The sequence below is a fragment of the Silurus aristotelis genome (genome assembly GCF_946808225.1).
Source record: "Silurus aristotelis genome assembly, chromosome: 3".
Taxonomy (NCBI): Eukaryota; Metazoa; Chordata; class Actinopteri; order Siluriformes; family Siluridae; genus Silurus; species Silurus aristotelis.
The window spans coordinates 17,428,366-17,453,092 of NC_139576.1; the positions used below are offsets into that span (position 1 = coordinate 17,428,366).

General features: G+C 38.6%; 1 protein-coding gene across 3 annotated transcripts; it reads left to right on the plus strand.

Moving 5' to 3' along the window:
- The first annotated feature begins 523 nt into the window (after positions 1-523).
- ppp2r3b (protein phosphatase 2, regulatory subunit B'', beta) lies at positions 524-22,374 on the plus strand. Of its 3 annotated transcripts, XM_083535980.1 has the most exons (15): positions 524-670; positions 2,127-2,501; positions 14,548-14,733; positions 15,182-15,285; positions 15,635-15,737; positions 16,628-16,702; positions 16,836-16,922; positions 17,018-17,174; positions 17,429-17,477; positions 17,651-17,740; positions 17,950-18,125; positions 19,937-20,055; positions 20,141-20,247; positions 20,713-20,758; positions 21,378-21,515. In XM_083535980.1, the coding sequence occupies exons 2-14, from the start codon at positions 2,172-2,174 to the stop codon at positions 20,729-20,731; spliced, it is 1,602 nt and encodes a 533-aa protein (XP_083392106.1). In that variant the 5' UTR covers positions 524-670; positions 2,127-2,171; the 3' UTR covers positions 20,732-20,758; positions 21,378-21,515. The 3 variants fall into 3 exon arrangements, with proteins under 3 accessions (XP_083392106.1, XP_083392105.1, XP_083392107.1); XM_083535979.1 differs by lacking the exon at positions 20,713-20,758 and having other exon boundaries at positions 21,378-22,374; XM_083535981.1 differs by lacking the exons at positions 524-670; positions 2,127-2,501; positions 20,713-20,758 and adding an exon at positions 11,704-12,094 and having other exon boundaries at positions 21,378-22,374.
- Positions 22,375-24,727: the final 2,353 nt, after the last annotated feature.

A 24,727-nucleotide genomic window follows, 5' to 3' on the forward strand; every position in this document is an offset into this window, starting at 1 on the left:
TGTTTAAAGCAGTATTTTACTTCTAATACAATAAATACAGATCTCTTAAGGCTATAATGCTAGTTAGAAGGAGAATATATATAGTCTACATGTATGTATAGTGACAAATAAACTTGGCACTCCAGCCTATTATTTTTTTTTTTATTTTGTATTTATTTATTTCATTGCTTGTTATTCTTGATTCATTCATTAACTTTAAATAAAACAAATATATTAATAGTAGCAGTTGTAGTATATATATATATATATATATTTTTTTTTTTTTTTTTTTTTTCCCCATTTATTCATTAATTACTAAAATGTATTCATAAATGGGAAAAAACAAAGCTATAATTCCCATTTATTAATTAGTTTATTTTTTCCCATTAATTAATTAATTTTAAATAAATAAATAAAATATTAAACATAAAATAAATAAATTACTTTTCACTGGCATGCACTTCATCCATGCAGTTGATAAACAGAGGAGCAGGACCTACTTCAGGACACTTGTGTGATGTAAAAAGGCAAACACGGAGTGGAATCCTTTCACGACCTGCTTCTTTTCGGTCCGTTCACGAAAAGTCTCGCGAGAAGAGGATTTCCCGGTTACCCGGGGAAACGAGAGTTTGATTCAAAGTGAACCCCGGTGAAGTGTGTCCGGCGTCTTCTGTAAGATTTGACAATGAGGGTGAGTTCATGTATATTTTCGGGCTTGTATGCGTTTACTCCAGTGAGAGACTTTATGAACGGTTAAGGACATGAATAATCAGGGTACAGTGCGCGGTTTAGCGGATGAGCTTAGTGGGAAATGATGGCAAAGTTTGCACCCAGGCAAGGCCCTAGCTACCTAGGCTAACCAGCTAACTAGCTGGATGCAGTACTGTTCAATATTAGGTGCCATGTTTACATTATTTCACCATCACACACTGGCTTTTTTTCTACAGCCGCTTCACTCACACACTTTATTATTATTTATTTTGTAATGATCCGTTTGCGTCTGATTGAAGCTGAATTAGACTGAACCTAGTGCACCTTGTTCAAATGTGGACGCGCGCTTTTACCGGTTCACACGTCAGATTATACAGTAAACGTGTGTGAGTATCTGATGGGGTCAAACACGTGTGATTACATTTATAGCGAGGTATCTGTGCCAAAAAGCAGCTATGATACACGTGGGATGAAGCGTTAAAATGACAAGTCAAAACTGGTGATTGCGAGCTTCTAGTACATTTCCATTCTTTTGGTGTTTGGGAAATGACAAATCGAATTGTCTGCAAATTCTCGTTTTAAAAGTATAGTTTTGGGGAAAAAAGTGAAGCCTTTTGAACACACCGACTGCACTAGTCTTGTGTTTATGCAATTACATGCTTTCTAGCTTGTACCTGTCCCACCTACTCCTGGTGAACACACTAGTTAATATGGTGATCCGTTTGTATTTTGCTCTGCCTCTTCCTGCACACTATTCCTTTTTACAACTGTTAAGAAGAAATAGCTGCAGAAGACGAAGGAATCTGTGAGAGTTGGCAGTTATGTGACTGACACTTTTCACAAGAGAAGTATAAATGAAAATGGAGCTTCTCAGTGTCTTTATACCTTCTACTGCTCAAGGATGTGATTTCGTCTTTACAAATTTCTCCATCAGTGACACAGAGACGTGCCAGATGCCCCCTGGAGATGATCCTACAGTTCCACATCACTATAGGCACTCCTTATGGTCACCCATGGCTCAAGCATTCATGACACAACCTCATGGCACCCTGTTTAGGATTTTATCCTTGTTAAAGATGGCAGATGTGGATGAAGGTGGTAGCGTGGAAACCTTCAGAGATATTCTCAACAAAATCTGGTTTTATACTTCCTGCTGTTCTTCATGTTAAGCTCATTCATTAAGCTGCAGTTAGATTTGTTTATATTCGGCTGGGGGGCGTGGCATGGCGTATTTCAAACAGCTGACTCCCTGTTTTAAGAGGAAACATGTCAGCATGTGGAATCAACACCGCTCTTTGCTTTGAATTATGATTAAGAATAAATGAATGAATAAAAAAAATCTACTGTGCATAACCTTTTTTTTTTCTTTTTCAGTTTTCATACAGGTATGTAAACAATTATGAAATCCCAGTAAAAATGTGCCTTTCTGTTTCTAGGTGTTTTAGGTGACTATTTTCCAAGGAAAATAATTCTATACAAAAATGCCTTCTCACCAAGGATTGCAGCCGGTCCTGAAGATGAAGGTGGACGAGCTCTTCCTGAATTGGTTGAGTGAGCCCAACATCCAAGAGATGCTAAAAGACTACCTGAGGAAGGTCAAGAATGGAGACGAGCTGGAGCTTGTAAAGGGCAACATTAATTTGACTGAAAACAACAATGTTGATTCAAACTATAACATGGCCGAGCGGACTTCTGCATCTTTTAGTGCTCCCTGTAGCCCTCCTTCAGCCACACTGCCATCTGGGAGTGGCATCAGTAGCAGAGCAGGACCAAGCAGCAGAGCACCGAGACGCTCCATCAGCATAAAAAAGGTAAAAACCGCGTGCTTCTCTTTGACATGATTGTATAATATGATTGGAAAAATGTACTGAAAGACGTTTTATCGTGAATATAAATGAATAGTATGCACTGTAGTAGTCCGGTTTTTTATTTATGATTATCTGCCTTCAGTACTTCAGAGTGAACTTGGAAACCTTTGTGTTCTTCTGTTTTGCCACAAGAGGCTGCTGAAGAACTGGCTGCCTCTGGCTTCTGGCTTTAGGGTGTGAGGTAGGACAGGATATATGGAATCTTTTGCATTGTGGAAAGAAATACTTTCCGTATGTTACCTTATACTTAGTCTAGCCCACTTAAATATTTTAAATCCACAGTTTACAGGATTGATGGATCTCCCACTGGGTCCTGATTAGTGATGATCGGCATGATTGCTGGGGTCTTAAGGGATAAATGCTGTAATGCAGCATGTTTAGAAAACCCTCAGATGGGTATGCAGAATTTGTGTAATTGTGGGCTCGTACATTTACCTGGCTTCAACTAGATATTGGAAAAGTCCTTATTTGTACCGACAACCCTAGCAGGAAAAGAAAAAGACATTCCTGAATGTGAATGCCTGCGATGGTCGGTCAGTGAGTCGAACAGACAGCTGCAGCTATGAGTAGCACTGTAGCATGGTGACTTGCTAGAGGTCATGTAGAGCGCCTGCCTGCCTGCCTGCCCTTTAAACACGGCTATGTTAGTGGACTTTAAGTGGGGGAGGAAAGCCTTAATTTGAATAAAAGTGTAATTCATTTTGATCTTAAAATGATGCATGATTCTGCTTGTAAAGACATATATTAGGTTAGATTTTGTAAATCTGTATTGGGGTGTGACAAAATTGTAAATTCCTTTCACACAGCGGAGCTTAGCAGATCTTAAGTCAAGGCTCTTTTGGTGGTCGGTCATGGCCAGTTGAGTCCTGCTCCCCCGAATGAGAGGATTCCTGATATGACAGGTACACCGCAGCCTCGGCACTCACAATAATATGCCAAGCAATTTTCAGCAGCAGCAGGTCAGGCCCGTGTCACTTGCTATGCAGACACCTGAGAACAAAGGTTTTGCCATATTGCAACTGGGCAGGGATGGGTAGAGAAAACCTCCAACCGCTTGCATCATTCTCAACATCAGAACTCTACAATTTTCTTCCAGATTATATGTATTTTTATGCTCCAGAGCTTCAGTGCAATAAATGTATTAAGTGAATAAAATCCTGAACCGGATTGTGCTAAAGCATGGATTTTGTCATTGCTTATGAAGATTTCAGAAAATGGGCATTGTTTGAAAAAGAAGGCATCTGCTTGCAATAAGACCTGTGCCAATGCTATTTTCTCTCTGTTTCTTAATGCACGTCTTTGTTTGGAAGACAATACAAATTTTGACAGCTTTGATGTCCATGACCAGTTATTTTCTGCTACTTTAGTGATCCCAGGTGCTTTTCTGGCTATGCAACAACTGTTGTGCATTCCCTATTTTGTGCTGTGACATGGGCAGCATGTGCTCAAAGCTTGTCACGTCGTATTAAAGTTAGTCTGATCCCACATCGAGTAATGCTCTATTTCAGGAGGGGCCAAAGAAATTCCAGAATACAAATGCATTCTTCAAAGGATTAGTTGGAAATTCAGTTATTGTCATGGTGAGGCTGCTTGGAACAGCTGGTCCAACTTGACACAAGGTTCTGACAAAGATAGACTCATTTCCCTTGTGCAAGAAGGAATTCCTCTAAAATTGACCAGTGTGTCAGTTGGAGAGTTGCTCTCTGTGCAGTCTTAATGCACACTTTTATGTAAAGAATCAAACACAGCTGGGCATATATTATAGAAAACGACAGGGTGCTGTGATGTGGCCCACCTTGAAGCAGACTGCTGTTACCACCAGAAAATTGTCATAGTCATTGTTGTTGGTTTTTAGCCAATCTCTCCAATCCAGTTTTAAATAAAACTGCCAGTCAGGTTTTACTGATGAGTTTTTGTTTTGTCTTTTCTGTATTTTTTAATTGAGTGAAACCTACAAAGCCTTTGCAAAAAGAAGTTTTAGTATATCTTTCAGTAGTTAAATAAAGGTAAATAAGTTTCTATTAATTTAGCCATATCACAATAATCCAAAATTCCCAGCCACCTTAATATGAAAAGATTTTCCAAAGAAATCTAATGCAAGCCAATGCATAGACTGACTGACAGCCTGTATTAAGTGCAGTAACAAACTATTGCACAGATAAGCATAGTGACCCAATCAGTGAAGCACTCCTGGATCGCTGCTTGTCCAATCGTATAGTAGACCAGAATGTACTATTTTTTCCAATTAGAAAAACGAACATCCTTCATTAGTAAGTAAAGCACTGAAGTAGTCCTGTGTATCTCATTAGTCTGTTCAGTATGATGTTATTGGCTTTTTACTTAGATGAACAATTTTACTAATTGCTAACATACAATTAGTATTATTCATAATCATTTTAGCATTAGCGTTTTAGCATTATAACGCTTGAATAAAATGATTATGGAGTGAAACTTTTTAAACTGGAATTAAAAAATATATATTTTTGAAAATTATGGGCTTTTAATTGATATGTGTTTCAGTGTCTCAAAGTTTGATATATTATAAGAAACGCACATTCTTGCAAGGGAACATTATCATTTGTATGTTATTTTGAAAGCAAATAAAACAGAAAATGTGGGGGGAGGGGGGGGGGTTATTTAGCATTGTAATGACACTACAATGTGGACACTGCCTACAGCAAGATTCACTGATTTATTAATTATCTGATTGTACTTAATTTTGGTTCCAAACATTTTTCTGTATTCTATAACCGAAAATTGGTCAGTGAGCAAATTCTTGTACAACGTTCACCATACTGATACTTGTACATGTCTGATCATTGCCTTGCTGTTTTATTAGTAATGTGATATTCTTCTTGGACGATGGAGGAAATTCGAATGTTGCTATGTACCACTTACAATGCAGATGTGGTGTATGCACAGAAGTATTGGGCCAGTTGACTGGAGCACACAATTCTATAGGATATCTTTTAGTAGCATTCAAATTTTCCTTCACTTGAACTACGAGATCCAAACCTGTTCCAGCATGACGTTTCCCCTGTGCACAAATCAAGTTATAGTGGAAGATCTTGAGTGGCCTGCTATAGAGCGCTGACCTCAACCCTTATAAACACCTTTGGGAGCACTGCATCCAAGGCCTTCTTAACATACATAAAAAATCTCCACAGTCCAAAGTCTAGTAAGACATCTTCCCAGCAGAGTGCTGGTTATTACAACAACAATTTGGGACTTGGTGTGTAATGGGATGTTTAAAAAGCACAAACATTATTTTGACGTGTTGACAGACTTTTGTCAACTTGGTGTAAGTTAAAAGAGGCAAAATTCTGATGCTAAAAAATTTATCTGCATTTAAATGAATAGAAATAATGAAGAAGCAAAAAAACTTGTGAATTCCTGAAGAATACACTTTCAGCTCTAAACCCAGACACCTGCTACAGAGCCCAGTCACCTCCGATAGGCTGGAACAGTTCTGTTCACATGGGTCTAAAAGTGTTTTGTGAACAGGTTTCTCCAGGTGTATGTATTTGGATGGGTTTTTTTTGTGAACTCTGAGGAAACATGAACTTAATACAAGGTTCACTATTGATCTATTTGTGTCCAGTATCATCCTAGTGCTATTGCTGCACTTCCCTGATGTATATGTACTGTGTCATATTTTCTAGATACAAATCTTGGAAGACATTTAGGATTTAATTATTCTTAGCCACATGTAGACTAACTTGTTTTTTGACTGTCTGGATGCAGTAAAGTTACCACAAAAAATATTTTTTTCCCCATATAGGGTTCTTAAGATGATGTGAACACAGAAGCAAAAAAGTCACAGTTTGAGCCCAAAGTAGTATATTTCATTGACTTTGTGTTGAAATCAGAGGTCAAAGCAACCAATAGAATTCAAGATAATTGACAGAATTACAAGATAAAAAGAATGAACAATATCTGAAATGTGGAACAGCGATATCAGAACTCTGAATGACCCTTCATGAAGTGGTTTAATTTTTCATCCGATGCACTTTGTGGGCAATAACGTCCACTTAAACGCTGCCTTTGATACTCGAGAGTGGCATGAGATTGATGGCATGGTCTGGAGCGGACGTAGGCTGAAATAATTGACATCAACATGTCAAGTAATAGTTTGCCCGCTCATAAAATAGGTATACCATATGTATTTTGGACAGCAAAGATGTGTTTGATGGGAGTAAAGAAGGCCATCTGTGTCAAACTGTAAAACATTTCTGAACCTTTAAAAAAAAAAAAAAATTTATCTGCTCATACCAGCTCACAGGAGAATGAATGCTTTAAGAATCTTAGACTTTAGTACTAAGCCAAAAGAATATCCTAACCTAACTTAAAAAACACACATTTTATATATACAGTGAGAAAAAATTTGTATTTGAACACCCTGCTATTTTGCAAGTTCTCCCACTTAGAAATCATGGAGGGGTCTGAAATTGTCCTCGTAGGTGCATGTCCACTGTGAGAGACATAATCTAAAAAAAAAATCCAGAAATCACAATGTATAATTTTTTAACTATTTATTTGTATGATACAGCTGCAAATAAGTATTTGAACACCTGAGAAAGTCAGTGTTAATATTTGGTACAGTAGCCTTTGTTTGCAATTACAGAGGTCAAACGTTTCCTGTAGTTTTTCACCAGGTTTGCACACACTGCAGGAGGGATTTTGGCCCACTCCTCCACACAGATCTTCTCTAGATCAGTCAGGTTTCTGGCCTGTCGCTGAGAAATACGGAGTTTGAGCTCCCTCCAAAGATTCTCTATTGGGTTTAGGTCTGGAGACTGGCTAGGCCACGCCAGAACCTTGATATGCTTCTTACAGAGCCACTCCTTGGTCATCCTGGCTGTGTGCTTCGGGTCATTGTCATGTTGGAAGACCCAGCCTCGACCCATCTTCAATGCTCTAACTGAGGGAAGGAGGTTGTTTCCAAAAAATCTCGCAATACATGGCCCCGGTCATCCTCTCCTTAATACAGTTCAGTCGCCCTGTCCCATGTGCAGAAAAACACCCCCAAAGCATGATGCTACCACCCCCATGCTTTACAGTAGGGTGTTCTTGGGATGGTACTCATCATTCTTCTTCCTCCAAACACGTTTAGTGGAATTATGACCCAAAAGTTCTATTTTGGTCTCATCTGACCACATGACTTTCTCTCATGACTCCTCTGGATCATCCAAATTGTCATTGGCAAACTTAAGACGTGCCTGGACATGTGCTGGTTTAAACAGGGGAACCTTCCGTGCCATGCATGATTTCAAACCATGAGGTCTTTGTGTATTACCAACAGTAACCTTGGAAACGGTGGTCCCAGCTCTTTTCAGGTCATTGACCAGCTCCTCCCGTGTAGTTCTGGGCTGATTTCTCACCTTCCTTAGGATCATGGAGACCCCACGAGGTGAGATCTTGCATGGAGCCCCAGTCCGAGGGAGATTGACAGTCATGTTTAGCTTCTTCCATTTTCTAATGATTGCTCCAACAGTGGACCTTTTTTCACCAAGCTGCTTGGCAATTTCCCCGTAGCCCTTTCCAGCCTTGTGGAGGTGTACAATTTTGTCTCTAGTGTCTTTGGACAGCTCTTTGGTCTTGGCCATGTTAGTAGTTGGATTCTGACTGATTGTATGGGGTGGACAGGTGTCTTTATGCAGCTAACGACCTCAAACAGGTGCATCTAATTTAGGATAATAAATGTAGTGGAGGTGGACATTTTAAAGGCAGACTAACAGGTCTTTGAGGGTCAAAATTTTAGCTGATAGACAGGTGTTCGAATACTTATTTGCAGCTGTATCATACAAATAAATAGTTAAAAAATCATATATTGTGATTTCTGGATTTTTTTTTTTTTTAGATTGTCTCTCACAGTGGACATGCACCTACGATGACAATTTCAGACCCCTCCATGATTTCTAAGTGGGAGAACTTGCAAAATAGCAGGGTGTTCAAATACTTATTCTCCTCACTGTGTGTATATGTATATATATGTATATATGTGTATATATATATATATATATATATATATATATATATATATATATATATATATATATATATATATATATATATATATATATATAAAAGACTAAGGGTTCTGTTTCTAAAGCATTTAGATCAATTTGATCTTATATTTAAAATATGCCCATTTCCAAATGTGGTTCTCTCTTTTAATTTTTTGTTGACACTGAAAATGACTAATCAAATGGTTTAAAGAACAGACACAGCACTACATGCATTGAAGAGTTAGTAGTAGTTTATGCACTGAATATGTAAAGTGTTTACTTAAAGCACTGAATTGTATAGTTAATTAAGTAAATGTAGATATATCACTGGGTAATAGAACTCCATAAAGAAGGAGTACAGCCCTTGGGTGCATGTGCTATCTAATGTTGGTGTTTAAGATCTCCCCCATACTGTATGTTACGAATGTGCAAATAACACCTAGTTATCAAGTAGGCAGACAGTTTAATTAAGGTTCCAATTAAACATGTAAGCCAACTGCTGAATGCCTTTAGCCTGTTAGTCATTAAGCTGCTGTTAAATGAAGTAAAATTGCATTGTTATCAGGCCACAACACTATACTTAAATTCTGGAGGCCCACAGCACTGAGCAGCTCATGTTTTTCTCCACTTGGTTTAACTCATTAGCTGCAGTAATGGAGTAAGGTATTAAAACAATGCTGAGCTGCAGGGTTGAGACTGAAGTTGATCTATATACCTTGTGTGGTAATAGAGGTTTTGTTAAAAGCATCCCTAAATCCCTGAATATTCACCGATTTAAATAGTTATACTGGTATAATTATGGATTCCAAGCAGCAAGCACTGGGTAAAACCTAGCAGACAACTTATTTGGGCATCTCCTTTTAGTAAAGTCTAATACCAAGCGCATGTCACGCTTTTGTTTGGTGAAAAACATTAAACACATATTACAAAACATTTACATGCATTTCTGTTTGTCAGTTTTCCCAAAATTTTAGCAATGAGTTACTCTGCTTCCTTTACATCTACTGACATGATTTTATTGCACATTTTGCTCCATATTTTGTCTCTGGTCAGGAAAAAAGATTAGACACGCACCTGAACTGCGATTGCCTACTATTCCAAACATAATGTAGCAGCCAAAATTGCTTATTCTGTACACTAGTGTACACCACAGCAGTAAATCGTTTCTCTCACTCTGCACTTAGTGATGAGTAAAACTTCAGACTGAGTAAAGAAGCCTGTGCATGGAAACAGTGGAATGGAATAATTGGTCAACTGTAGTTTCTTTGTGTGTGTAAATAAGGAGTTGAGATTCAGGTTTAGGCTTGAAAATGGAACTGTGGCAAGTTCGGCTGATTGTTAGCACCTTTTTTTTTATTAAATTTTTTTAACCTCAGTGTATCTTTGAGCAGTCATGTCCCTCCAATTGGACACAAGGCTTTGTTTGGAAAATTACACTATTGCCATGGACAGCTGCCTCTGCTGCCAGCCCCTTGGCCTGTTCTGTTAGTGCCAGCTTACTTAAACAGAGGAGAGTTGTTTTTGCATGCCATGCACAGCTAGCAGATGGAAAAGTGTTACAACAGAACATTCATAACAAGCAAAGCACAGGAAAGCGGTTTCACTGGCTAGTTTATTTTTGCCCTATTTTTCCATTCTGATGTAGATGGCTGATGGATTTGGATTACAAAAAGTCAGATAACATATACAGTATCATGTTGCGTTTATCAAATGTATGCAGTGCCCTTCCCTTGGAGGCAACAGGAACTGGAATCCTGCTGAATCGAGTGGAAGAATGTGCACTCTGCAATCTGGCATCTAAAAATAATGATCATTTAAGCCAGCCAGGGCTTTATTTTAGTCTTGGTTTAGCAAGAGCCACAACATTAAGCCTTGTGTTCATTATAAGACAGTTTTAAAGCTGCTTTTACTGCAGCCCATAACCATTTATTAAATGTTTTCAAAACTAAGCATACAGCCGTTAGTCTGTTGTAATGGTTTTTGTAATGATTTTTAGAAACTACTACTTATTTAGTCCTTATTTCTTTCTTTCTTTCTTAGTTTTTAAAATACTTTTGTGTTTGTCTAGTCCTAGACTGCTTTAGCCCTTCATCCATTATAACACTGACTAAAAATGTCCTCTGTGATAAGGAATGGAATTAGTGTAAGCTGTAGCCTTAGCGAGCAATGTCTATACGAGCTAGCATGTACATAATTATCTCTGTGAGACATTTAAATCCTCTGGCCACCCTCTTCGAAATACTTAACGGAAGGTCCTCCAAATTGTTTTGCACAATTTTCCGATCACTTTGAAATGAAATGGAAGGATCTTGTATTTTTTTTTTTGTTGATGTTGAAATTCTGTAATATTTAATTGAATGGCCTGATTTACTTATGTCGATCTTGTTAATAAAACAGCAATTGATGCTGACATTTATATACAGTAATCTCTTGTTCATCGCGGTGGTTACGTTCCATAAACGAAAAACCGCAATAAACGGACGCCACCGCAAAAATATTTTATGTATACAGTACTGTATTTATATTTTACTTCATTTTATAAAGAATAATAATATTTATATGGATACATTTCATTATATCAACATAAAACTCCAAAAACTATTTCCTATAAGTTTTTTTTGGTCTATGGTGCTATCTAGCGAGAGGCTGAACAAAAATCGTCCAAACAAAATTAGCGATGTGGCAAATGCAATTCCGCGATAAACCGGAGGCGAGAGATTAGAACCGCGGTAGAGCGTACAGGTAGATTACTGTATTGTTCTTTTAATGTCTTAAATCTCTCAGCCTTGGTTTCAAAAAATTATTTATTGGTCTTGGTGCCAGTACATAGTTGTATTGTGTTAATGTGACTGATGTTAAAGGATTACACATCATATCTAACGTGGAAATGAAAGTTGGTGGGTTTAAGTCTCATAATAAAGGGCCAGGTTTGTGTTTGTTTAGTAGAGGAAGCAGTGTAACAAATAAACTAGTAGCTGCGAGTTATCATGTTGTAGTCCAAAAGTGTGTCCTGTTTTTCTGATACAGGTTTGTCTTCTTGCTTAACCTTCTATGATAGCTATGGAATGCACACTGTAAAGGGCAGATCCACCCCTCGCTTACTATCTCCCTACTCTCTCTCTATCTCTCTTTCTCTCTCACTCACACTCACTCACGCTCTCTCTCATCACCCTGTTGTCTGAGCTGTGGCTTTGCAGGACAAAGCTGTGCAACCTCAGAGCGCCGTCCTGGATGTATGGGACAGCCGGCAGTGTGGGGAGCAGGGCTGAGAGAAGCAGCTGCTGCTGGTCATTAAGTGAGATTGTGTTCTGTTGAAGGAGGACAGCGAGGTCTTCAGTGGTAAGAAAGTCAGTTAGGAAGACCATCAGGGGCCGTGCTGTGTTGGCTGGTGGCAGCATGAGGATGAAGGAGCTATCCCTTCGCCAGGACCCTGACCTGAGGAAGGAGCTGGCACTGCTGGCCCGGGGCTGTGATTTTGTCTTGCCTTCACGCTTCAAGAAAAGACTGAGAGCTTTCCAGCAAGGACAGGCAGGTCATCTTAAGTCTCTGTTAAGTGTTGTCCAAAAAGCTGAGCTTTCAATCTGTGCACGTTTTATGACTGTATGTAATTTTTGTTGAAAATAACCCTCTGTTAAGCTCCTGATGGATGCAAGCATGTCAATGTGATTCTTGTGCATATTGCTGAGTATGTAGGAGATTAATTGAGTTGAAGTTTCTGATGGGAACACTGAACAGGAGACTCTGCTCTGTTTGGTCTAGGAGATGGCCTTTCCCTTTTATAGACATGGCTGAGACTGGGGTAGCAGGAATGATAAAAACCATTCATCTCTCCTGCTGTTGCACTGAACCTTTTCCTGGCACATCAGAGCAAATGGTTCCCATTGGTGGAATGTCATCTAAGGGTTCATTAGGTTTAAGTGTGCGCAGCATTGTTGGTGATGGAAACGCTTGCAGCAGGTTGTTTACTGGTGGTAGATTAGAGGTTACTAAAAGCCTAAATACAGATGCAAGTATGATGTGTTCTTACCATGAAGGAGGAAGTCAGCAGGAGTAAACACCATGGACACTGCTTATTACATGACACTCAAACAGTGCACTTGACTCCTAAATAGGTATAGAGGGTCCAAGTTTAACATTGTGTTTGGCTGATATGTCTGGGTGGTAGGTAGTTATTATTAGGCTGAAATTTGTGGAATGTTGTTCGTGTTTGGCTCGAGAGCATTCTCACTGTTCTATTTTCGGCTTATAATAACATTTGTTACCCATCTCTTATTCACAAGTAAACACACTGGCAAACAGGAAATGACTTTTTGTTCCTAAACATTTATTATGTATATTTACATTTAAATTTTTTTTCTCCCCGGTTGATTGTGATAACGGGTCATCTTGATTTTTAGAAGGGGACACTCACAAAGAATTGTTGGTACCTGCTGATACCAAGCTATTAAAAACATAGTGGAAACTCTAGATGCTCGCCCGTGCCTTTTCACAGAAGGCCTGTAAAGACGTAGTGAGCTATGTTTGGCTTATGGTCAGAACGGTCACTTGTTTGTGGCCTTTGAGCTCTCAGCAAGTATATTGGTCTTATTCCACTACCCCTTTGGACATACACTGTGATGATCGAAATGATACACTATGTGAGATGTGCACTAGATTACACACTGTTATAGGCTGGATTTGTTCAAGCCTGTGGGTGTTTGTTTTTAAATGTGCAAGTCTGGGTTTGGAAACCTTCAGCCTGTACTAGGAAGGCATCTATTACATATATACACATATCCCTTGTGCTTAATATATTGTACATAAGAGCCTTTCTAACAGTTTTCAATTTGGGCTGTTGAGATTTTAGTGAGGGAGTTATGAATAGAATTATGGCTCATATTTGCAAATCACTTCTGCACAGTGTATGGCTTTACCCACTACACAGTATTTTGGTAACTTTGCATCACTCTATGAATATTTTACATGAGTGTCACAGCAAGTATTATTGCTCTAGTGCAGAAATAATACTGGCATTGCTGTTTATGAAGTACTTTTGGCTAAATAATTCAGCCATGTTTGCTGGGAAATTACTGCTATGTTGCAGATTTGTACAGTTTTTGCTGTTATTCCAGTATTGGAGTTTATAGTCTAAAAGGGTATTGCGCTCTATTTTCCTGTTTTTTGTTGTTGTTGTTGTTTTTTTTTTTTTTTTTTTTTTTTGGGGGGGGGGGGGGGGTTGCCCAATTATGAATTGAATATGAAATATGAAAGTTATGATTAACTTCAAACTGATTTTCTAGTATAATGTTTTTAGGACACCAACAGTGTGTTGGAATGACTTTGCTAAAATAACATTCTGCATATGTTGTTTCTCCATCATTGAACATTTTAAAGGCTCTGGCATGGAGGAGATCTATAATGATCTCAGATGTTGAGCTAATTTATGAGTTGCACAGGAGCACCTGGTTCCACAACTCCAACTGACTGTACGAGACCGTAGAAAGGACGTTACTCATAGTCACACTCTCCGGTGCTCCAGATATTTCTCACTCTCTGGTGATTGTAATGTTTTTATTATTTATAATCACACACTTGGTCTCAGCCAAATGAGGATGGGTTCCTTTTTGAGTCTGACTCCTGACAAGGTTTCTTCCTCATACCATCTAAGGGAGTTTTTCCTTGCCTCAGTCACCCCAGTTTTGCTCATCAGGTAGAAATACACATGCATTTGTTTTATAGAAGTGAAAACAATAGAAGACAATGTAGATTGTAAAAGGCTTCATAGAAATAAACTTGAATTGAACTGAATTGACTTCTAAACGTATCCCTAATTTGAATCTTTTTTTTTTTTTTTGTGTTTGTCACTTAACCTGTCCTCATTTAATGGCAGAAGATTTCATGAAGCTGTAATGTGCTGAGCAGCATGGCGGTCGCTCCAGTGGGACTGGGTGTGAACTCAGCAAGCCTCGTGGCTCACTGTTTATTTCTGTCTGTTTTGGCAGGCTCAGCTTAAGAAAGAGGAGGCCGTTTCACCAGCATTAAGCGAAAGCATTCCGAAGTTCTATTTCCCTCGAGGGCAGCCCAAAGCCAATATCAACATTGACAATCTCATTTCCAAGATAGAGAAAATATTTTCTCAGTTTCCCAGTGAAAGAGTAACTATTGAGGATATGGGGAAGGTTGCCAAGGTAAGTGTGATTTGTAATGTGCAGCCTCCAGCCACCCAGCAAATTGTTTGTTTGTGTAATTAACAGACGTCTACAAATCTTTTAGGCGTAAATATTCTTCTGTTCCGTAATCGATAGTCTCACCATTTTGAGTAGTAGGTGTAACGCACATCCTGAGGTTTGCTTAATATTGCAATTGCATGTCATTTACTTAAAATGGCCAACAGTCAATTGAAAGGTCATTTACAAACATCATTATTGCTTATTTTGCTTTGTTTGTTTATATCAAAGCTTGCGTTTAAACTCCCAAAGCAGAATCAATGCTGTTGGCAGGCAAATTATGGCAAGGCCTCAAAGGAAGCTTTCAGAGGCGTGTTTAAAAGACAGCGGTTAACTTTAACATTTTATTATGCTAAGTATTTTCTGTTGAAAGGATATTTAAATGCGAATTAAATCCATTTTTCCTCAGGCCTGTGAATGCCCACTCTATTGGAAGGCTCCATTGTTCTTCGCTGCTGGGGGAGACAGGAGGGGATATGTGTCTGTTCACAAATTTGTGGCGATGTGGAGAAAGTAAGACAAAGAAGCTTTTTATTGATCTCTCTTACACTAACATGAGCAGCACTTGTAGTTAACGATGACTTGCACGTTAATGCGAAGTACCAGAGACTTGTTCAGGATTGTTTCGAATGTGCAATGTAGACCGTGTGTTCATTTAGGATTCCTTCGATAGCTCAGCACTGATGAAAATATTTATGCACATCAGTATTCCTGCCTTGCTGTAGGTCAGAAACAACCAAGCATGAATACTGCAGCTTTGTTTTCAGAACACACATGTCTGGGGTCACGCTTTTGAAGTGAAACCCAAAGTCCATGTTCTTTGAGAAGCAAAAATGTCTTAAAACATCTGTTTCCTGTTCAGAATGCTACAGACCTGTCATGATGATGCCTCCAAATTTCTACACCTTCTGGCCAAGCCGGGCTGCTCTTATTTGGAGCAAGAGGACTTTATTCCATTTCTGCAGGTAGGCAGTATTAGCTTGGAGAGAAGTATATAAACCTATATCCTGCACATGTTAAAAAAAAGAAAATCTATTACGCCCTGCCTATTGATTATCTGAAAGGGGTCCATTATGCAGCAGGTCCTGAGTTGGTTCAGGTATAAAGAGCCGAGTGTTAGGCTGAGGAGTTTACTCGTGTACAAAGGGTCGTTAATAACTCTTGAAATTTAGCCAAATAATACATTTAGCAAATGTAGTTTTGTTTATATCCAGGATTAAGGTGATTATTGCAGCCGGGATTGGAGTCACATTGAAATGCAGAAGGTCTCTGCATCCTCTCTCTCGAGGGCAGAGTGGTAACAAGCATTACTTGCCATGCCCGCTATTTCTCTAGCCGTATATACCGTTAGCCCATGATGGACGCCTCACTGAAATTTAGGATGGCAGGAGCAGCCACTGGGGGTCAGCAGCCCTTCTCCTACAGAGGAAATGCACTTTGGCATTCACGCTTTAATTTGTGTTGTGTGGCTTCAGCAATCGCTTTGACTGTTTTGATGAATGAAAAAAGTATTGCGGTGGAGTACATTTGACTGTACGTGCCCGCACCCAAAAAGCGGTGATTTATGTGTTTTCATATGATTTCATCTAAATGGGGGGAGGAGTGCAGACACCCCCCCCCCCTCGAAATAAGACATTTAAATTTGGTTTGACCCTTGTAGAAAACTGTACTAGATCAAATCCTTTTAAAATGTCTGCATGTCATTGGTCACCATTAGCAACACTCAATTTCCTTAAATATTTTCCACTCACATGACTGCCATTTGTACTGGTGACTTTGATGTGAGGGTGAACTTTGCGATGATGATGTGCTGAATCTGAGAAGCATTGTGAAACCCTGATCTCTTTTATTTAAGGATGTGGTGGATTCACTTGCAGGCCTTGCTTTTTTGAAGGAGGCTTCAGACTTTCACTCACGCTACATTACCACAGTAAGGGCACCACAGCATAGCTATTTTAAACAAACTTATTTGTCGTTTGATTTTAAGGACCTTTAAGTACCAATTAATTGTGCATTTTTTTATAAACATTTTCATTGAGCCAAACCAATTTCCTTACCAACAGGTCATTCAGAGAATATTTTATAGTGTCAACCGATCATGGACGGGAAAAATAACATGTTCAGAGCTGCGGAGAAGCAGTTTTCTTCAGGTTGGGATGCTTTTGTAGTGTAATTGTTTTTTTGTTGTTGTTTTTTTTTTTACTGTTGTATAAAACCTTTTACAAGCCACACTGTTTTTGTATAGAATGTGGCACTACTGGAAGAGGAGGAAGATGTTAATCAGCTGACTGAGTACTTTTCCTATGAGCATTTCTATGTCATCTACTGTAAATTCTGGGAGCTGGACACTGACCACGATCTGTATATAGACCAGAGGGACATGGCACGGCACAACGATCAAGGTAGCAAACCAGTCCACTTTAAAAAGTTATTGGTGTTTCATAACTCCCATCATGTTGTTTTATGAAGTCGGATGTCTCTTCCACCCCGCACTATGATGTCATGTCTCCCACTTTTAATTCCCCTTTTTAAACCATGTATTCTTTAGTATTAAAAGAGTGAAAACATAAAAATGTTGGGCAAAAATGTTTCATATATTTATATATGTAATGTGTGTGTTTTTATTCTTATTTAATTTCCCTGTTTTTCATCCTAGCCATCTCCCACAGAATGATTGAAAGAATATTCTCAGGAACTGTAACTAGGTATAGCCATCTGTCTTTGATTATTAATATTGGATTTTATTAATTTAAAAATAATGTAATGCGCATAACGTAATATTTCGTGATTTACTTTTAAATAAAAAGTCAAATTGAAGCCATATGATAATAGTGGTGTCTTGTGTGGTTGTTCATTCTTGTTTATTTGTGATGAACAGAGACAGGAAGGTTCATAAAGAAGGCCGGTTGAGTTATGCTGACTTTGTGTGGTTTCTAATCTCTGAGGAAGACAAAAAGTCTGAAACCAGGTACGTCTTTTATTTTTATGCTTCGAAGGTACTGCAGATTTGAATTGATTTGTTTACTTTTTACTGTCTTGTTAAATAAATGCTAATATTATTACATCTAAACTAAACAAGACTATAATAAATAGCTGTGTTTATTTGTGCTTTGTTTGTTATTCGGGACTGAAACAAGTCAATGGTGCGAATAATTGCTGTGATTTTTGACCCTGTAGCATAGAGTACTGGTTCCGGTGTATGGACCTGGATGGTGATGGAATTCTGTCCATGTACGAATTGCAGTACTTCTATCAGGAGCAGTGTCAGAAACTGGAGACCATGGCCATTGAACCATTACCATTTGAAGACTGCCTCTGCCAAATGCTGGATCTGGTCAGGCCTGAGACAACAGGTACGCATTGTTGGATATATATAATAAAAAACTAGCTTGCATTTTTACACAGCTATTTGTCTATTCTAAAAAAATATAAATATTTATTTGGGATCAGTGCCTAAATAACAAACTACATATACCGTATTTTCCAGACTATAAGCCGCTACCTTTTTTCCCACACTTTGAACTCCGCGCCTTAAACAATGAAGCGGCTAATTTATGGATTTTTCCTGGGTTTTTCCCGGTTTCACAAACTTTAAGCCAAAAAACTGAACCCCATAACATTAGACCAATGAAATTGCCAAATGGGTTCAGGTAAACCAATGAAACTCTTTATATAAAATCAGATGCGCTCCCACTGAATCGGGCCGCACCACATCATAAATATGGATGAGGTTCCTCTGACGTTTGACCTGCCGCTCACTCGGACTGTCTACAGGAAATGCGAATCATTCGTCACGCTGAAAACAACCGGGCATGAAAAACGCACTTCACCTGTGTTCGGCTTATATTTGGGTGCGCATGTCTTTCGTTAAAGCCTGTGTAAAGTTTATTAGTGTAGACACCTGCGGCTTATAGACAGTAATTACTGTAATTTCTGGACTATAAAGCGCACCCATATATATAAGCCGCACCCACTGAATTTTACAAATATTTTTATTTTTAACATAAATAAACCGCACCTGTCTATAAGCCGCAGGTGTCTACACTAATGAACTTTACACAGGCTTTAACGAAAGACACGTTACACACGGTGTAACGGGTGAAATATGTTACGCTTCCTTTAGGAGCATAGCGGTATTTTGGGAATAGTCTGGCACTGCATTTTTCCGGTATTGCTGCGTGTGTTCAAGACCGAGGAAAATAAAAGAAAAATAAAAAAGCACGCGTTTTGGAAACCTGTCTGTGCTTATATGATTTCTGTTGCAACTGGAGTAAGCGAGCTCTTCCTTCACCCAGACTCAACGTGCTACAACGGCTTGTATCTAAACAGTAGCCAACCAAGAAAGTCATTGTTCACTGTCTTCCTCCTTCCTTTCACAACTATTTCTCTCTGGAGTTTATCTTTTGGCATCGTCGTGCGTTTTAAAAATCACTCTGTGAAAGCTTTTCTCCCGATGGCGTGCAGCTCAGAACACAGGTGAGGTGCGTTTTTTTCGTTTCCGTTCGGAAATTTCATTGGTCTAATGTTATGTCGCTCAGTTTATTGGCTTGAGTTTATTGGGGTTCAAAACTTGGGGAAAAAAGTAGCAGCTTATAGTCCGAAAAATACGGTAATCCTAATGTCGGGGAAAAACAGATTTCTTACTTTAACAATCACTGGGATGAAGTTATCTACACACGATGCCAAATAAATTACACACGATTCAAAATAACCGCACATTTTTTACTAACAATAGAAAATCCCCAAAATGCCAATCCTGATGTCTATTAAGCATGTTTAGATGGACTGTAAATCTTATAGCTCTTGGATAAACGTTTTACTCTGACACTTATGAAAAGGTTTTTAAGCAAATAAACCCAAACGTAGTATTAACGTTTTAAGAGAAAAGTCAACTTAAACATCTTATTTAAAATGTTCTATCTAACTGTCTACACTATAGCTATATACTTTATACTATACCATGAACATAACCATAGAAGTTGACATGCCGCTAAGGAAGAAAAGAAAATGATGAAGCCGAAGTTTAACCTGAAATCAAAAATGACTTTTGCTATTGCTGCAATCAACACAGGTTGTAGAAAATGCACTGCATATTGCAGATTGTTGAGTAGCATGTGGTAAAAAAAATCTATTTAACATTGAGATTTGATTACATTCTGTTTAGGAAAAATCACACTCCGTGACTTGAAGAGATGCAAACTAGCTCATATATTCTTTGACACTTTCTTCAATATCGAGAAGTATCTGGATCATGAGCAGAGAGATCCTTTCATGGTGGCAAAGGTAATGACCGATGTGCGTATATTCCTTATGTCTGGCAAACCATTATAATTATTTGTGCAGTAACTATTACAAACATTCTTTCCAGGATGCTGAGAGCTTGGGACAGGAGATTTCAGACTGGGAAAGATATGCTGCAGAGGAGTATGATATTTTGGTGGCCGAGGAAGCTGCCAACGAGCAGTACAATGATGGGTAAAGCATCACAATTTCATCATCTATTTCATATCGCTACCATGTCACATCTCAGCTCATGCATCCTTAATATCACAGCACTTTAGAACATGTCCCCAGATTCCACCCTGGGTAGGATTTCTTGGTTCTGGGTAAAACAAACTACTTAATCTGCGCAGAGGGACTGCTTTAATTTACAGACTTTTTTACAGTATTACTTTTACACCAAAGGATGCGTAAACCACTGTATGCAGGATGACTGGATTTATTAAGAAGACATTTTTCATGGCAGTATTAACGAGATATAAGTATTACCTATAGCTCTGTGCATTCTACACTTAAATTAAAATTAATCACTTGGTTAAAAAAGGTCAAACGATTATAATGGCATTGCTTTTTAAATACGGCTCTTTACGTTAGACTGGACTGTATGGTTTGAGGGTCTAGGTCTATTTTGATGTGCTGTGTGTTATGTGCTGGTTTTAGGAGCACCACTGATTTCTGAAGGCAGCTTCTGTGTTGAGGTCTATAGGTAAGATGGTTTAAATGCAGGATGTTGGTCCTTGTTCACTTGGGGCCACTTACACAAGTCCCAGGGAACCCAAACCCTCAATTTAATTACATTTTTAACTGCCTTGGAATATTTTCATTCAATTTGGCAAAATGTTTCACTTTCTGATAAAAAAAAGTCTAACGTGGGGTAAAGCCTGAATAGACATTAGCTTTTCCTGCACCATGGCAAAAATATTTGGATTAAAGTCTGAGCTACCAAGAAAGCAAACTCTAAACAGGATATTGGAGCTTCTCGGTACATTCATATGTGTAAGTACATTCATGTTGGGTAGAATTGAAACAGTTTTATTTGCTTCATGTTCCCTGGGACTTTCCATCTGTCCACTCTCTTCACCCTGGTGCAGATCGTGTTCCCAGTCCTCCAGTGATCTTGTCTTCACATACTGGCCTATATAGTTTCAGCGTAACCCTGTTGTATTGCCATGTTTTATCCGAGTTTCTTTATTCAGCCACAATTAAAAGTGTAAAGACTGTGTGAAAGTGTATTTTCTGGACTGGTAATATGCAGTGGAGTGAAAGCTGCACTAGTCATGTTCAGGATTAACGAGAGTGTAATCGGTTGCTGTTTCCTTTTCCAGCTATGAGAACCCCCTGATGCCCATCGACTGCCTCTCCAGTGAGTTTGACCTGTACAGTGAGAAGAGGCACTTGTTTGAGTTTACTAACCCTCACTGTGACCTGAACTTGGACGAGTACAAATACGCAGACGATTTTTGAATGGCAGCCACTCACAGCACTACAAACATCAAAACTATCCACAGACACAACATCCAGCAGAGCACAGCAAAACAGGCCACGCACAACCAACGCCATCCCCGTAGCCATTCCCTATACAACACATCAACGCAGTCACACGCATGAGCTTACAAGTACATGTCTGTGTTCTGATCGGCCAAAGAGTGTGTTTCAGGTTCTAGTTAAGATGCAATTCAGCAGTATCCTGGTGAAACACATGAAGAGGAGGAAGGCTTGTGTTTGCCCAGCACACCAGCAGTATAGAATCAGCTGTACAAAGCCTGACGGCTCCTACTGAGCTCTGTGCCTGATGAGCACTGGATAAACGCTAGGCCTGTCAGGCTCGTCTATCTGCACAGGAGCCACACTGCAGGTTATTGAAGAACACTTGAAATGCTCAATGTGCTCCAAGTGTAGAAATTTTAGCACACAATTGGCAAATGTTACATTCCACAAATTAACCAGTGACTTCAGACTTTAACTTGTTTTCATAGATAGTGTATTTCTAATAGCGCTGTGTGTAGGTGTGTGAAATGCCTCGCACTCAGAGCTCCTTCAGGGGGGAAAAAAAATGTTTTTACCAAATCTGTGCCTGCTGTCAGCCTCTACTTCTACTCTACTGCTGTTTCACAGATGTGAACATTGCTTTAAATTATAGAATTATTTATAAATAATTGTACATATTTATTTGGTGTTTGCTGTGTATTGTTCAAAGTGTTAAGATTTATCTGAATTTTAAATTTAATTTGTTCTTTTTCTATAAAAGTATCTTGAACAATGTACTTTAAGAATGGAAAAAAGTATGAGTTTAATAAATTACAATAAATTCATTCATCCTGACTACGATGAGTGCCATGCATCTGTCTGTGTGTGTGTGTGTGTGTGTGTGTGTGTGTGTGTGTGTGTGTGTGTGTGTGTGTGTGTGTGTGTGTGTGTGTGTGTGTGTGTGTGTGTGTGTGTGTGTGTGTGTGCGCAAAACACTATACTCAGGAAGAAAATGTATTTTACATGTTCAAAAGAAAGGTCACATTACTATAGATGATTCAGGTCATAGTAGTTAGCTGCATTTTTATCTTAAAGTCTTATTAAAAAGAAAATATCCATAATAACATAGTACATGAGTTTTTAAAATACTTATGTATATAGATTAGTGATTTAATATTTAAAACCAGCTGTAAGACCAAAAAATATTTCTAAACCATTTCCTCTAGGATTCATAGTACATTGACTGTGCAGTGATTGTGCATTTGTGAATGTATTGGAAAGATATTCTGTTTTTTTCTCTACATACTGATACAGTTGGCAATGACTACTGCTGAAGAAAACTACATAAGTACTTATCTATAGTCTTGAAATTTACACCAAGAATCAGCAGTATAAGAGTAAAGCAGTGTGGAGTTGCTGATACAGTGCTAAATGAGTGTATGTGGTACCTGGTCAGTTACAATAATTTGAAATCATATTCTGATTGTATTTTCTGAAAGATTGAGTTGAATCGACTATTCTCTGTAGTTAATGGCTTACTGTGGAGATTTGGATAAGAAAAAAAAATAATATAAAATAAAATATATAAAAAATATATAAAATATTAGGGCTGTCAAAATTGAAGTGTTAATAATGCGTTAACACAATAAATTTTAAAGCCACTAATTGTATTAATGCGGCACACGTTTCCATTTTTATAAAAAACATTAAATAAATATGAGGTGAAATTAAAAACTTTAACGCAACACATTTATTCCCGACAATCTTTTTTTACTCACATATATAAAACAATAATAAACTCCACCGGAAACTCATTTGTAATTATTTACATTTGTTTTACTCATATTAAGCACCAAAATCCGCCATTAAAAGGGTCCGTGTGGAAACATGGCAAAAGTTCCTTTTGGTGTCCTGATGATTTACATAATTGAAAAAAATATTTTGTCTTCATGCTCTATGTTGAGTTTGATTTCATGAATAATAAACATACATTTGCATAAAGCATCTATTTTTGTCCATGGCTGTGTTGATTAGAGTATTAAAAACTTGAAAAGTACATTTAGAACAGAAAAATGTGCGATTAATTGTGAGTTAACTCATGACAATTGTGCGATTAATCGTGATTCAATATTTAAATCAATTGACATATATATACAGTGAGGAAAATAAGTATTTGAACACCCTGCTATTTTGCAAGTTCTCCCACTTAGAAATCATGGAGGGGTCTGAAATTGTCATCGTATGTGCATGTCCACTATGAGAGACATAATCTAAAAAAAAAAATCCAGAAATCAGAATGTATAATTTTTTTAAACTATTTATTTGTATAATACAGCTGCAAATAAGTATTTGAACACCTGAGAAAGTCAGTGTTAATATTTGGTACAGTAGCCTTTGTTTGCAATTACAGAGGTCAAACGTTTCCTGTAGTTTTTCACCAGGTTTGCACACACTGCAGGAGGGATTTTGGCCCACTCCTCCACACAGATCTTCTTTAGATCAGTCAGGTTTCTGGCCTGTCGCTGAGAAACACGGAGTTTGAGCTCCCTCCAAAGATTTTCTATTGGGTTTAGGTCTGGAGACTGGCTAGGCCACGCCAGAACCTTGATATGCTTCTTACAGAGCCACTCCTTGGTTATCCTGGCTGTGTGCTTCGGGTCATTGTCATGTTGGAAGACCCAGCCTCGACCCATCTTTAATGCTCTAACTGAGGGAAGGAGGTTGTTCCCCAAAATCTCGCAATACATGGCCCCGGTCATCCTCTCCTTAATACAGTGCAGTCGCCCTGTCCCATGTGCAGAAAAACACCCCCAAAGCATGATGCTACCACCCCCATGCTTCACAGTAGGGATGGTGTTCTTGGGATGGTACTCATCATTCTTCTTCCTCCAAACACGTTTAGTGGAATTATGACCCAAAAGTTCTATTTTGGTCTCATCTGACCACATGACTTTCTCCCATGACTCCTCTGGATCATCCAAATGGTCATTGGCAAACTTAAGACGTGTCTGGACATGTGCTGGTTTAAGCAGGGGAACCTTCCGTGCCATGCATGATTTCAAACCATGACGTCTTAGTGTATTACCAACAGTAACCTTGGAAATGGTGGTCCCAGCTCTTTTCAGGTCATTGACCAGCTCCTCCCGTGTAGTTCTGGGCTGATTTCTCACCTTCCTTAGGATCATTGAGACCCCACGAGGTGAGATCT

Coding starts and splice junctions, on each gene's coding strand:
- ppp2r3b (XM_083535979.1), top strand. CDS start 2,172: ATGCCTTCTCACCAAGGATTGCAGCCGGTCCTGAAGATGAAGGTGGAC. Junction 14,734..15,181: donor ATATGGGGAAGGTTGCCAAG/GTAAGTGTGATT, acceptor ATTTTTCCTCAG/GCCTGTGAATGCCCACTCTA. Junction 16,923..17,017: donor GGAGAAGCAGTTTTCTTCAG/GTTGGGATGCTT, acceptor GTTTTTGTATAG/AATGTGGCACTACTGGAAGA.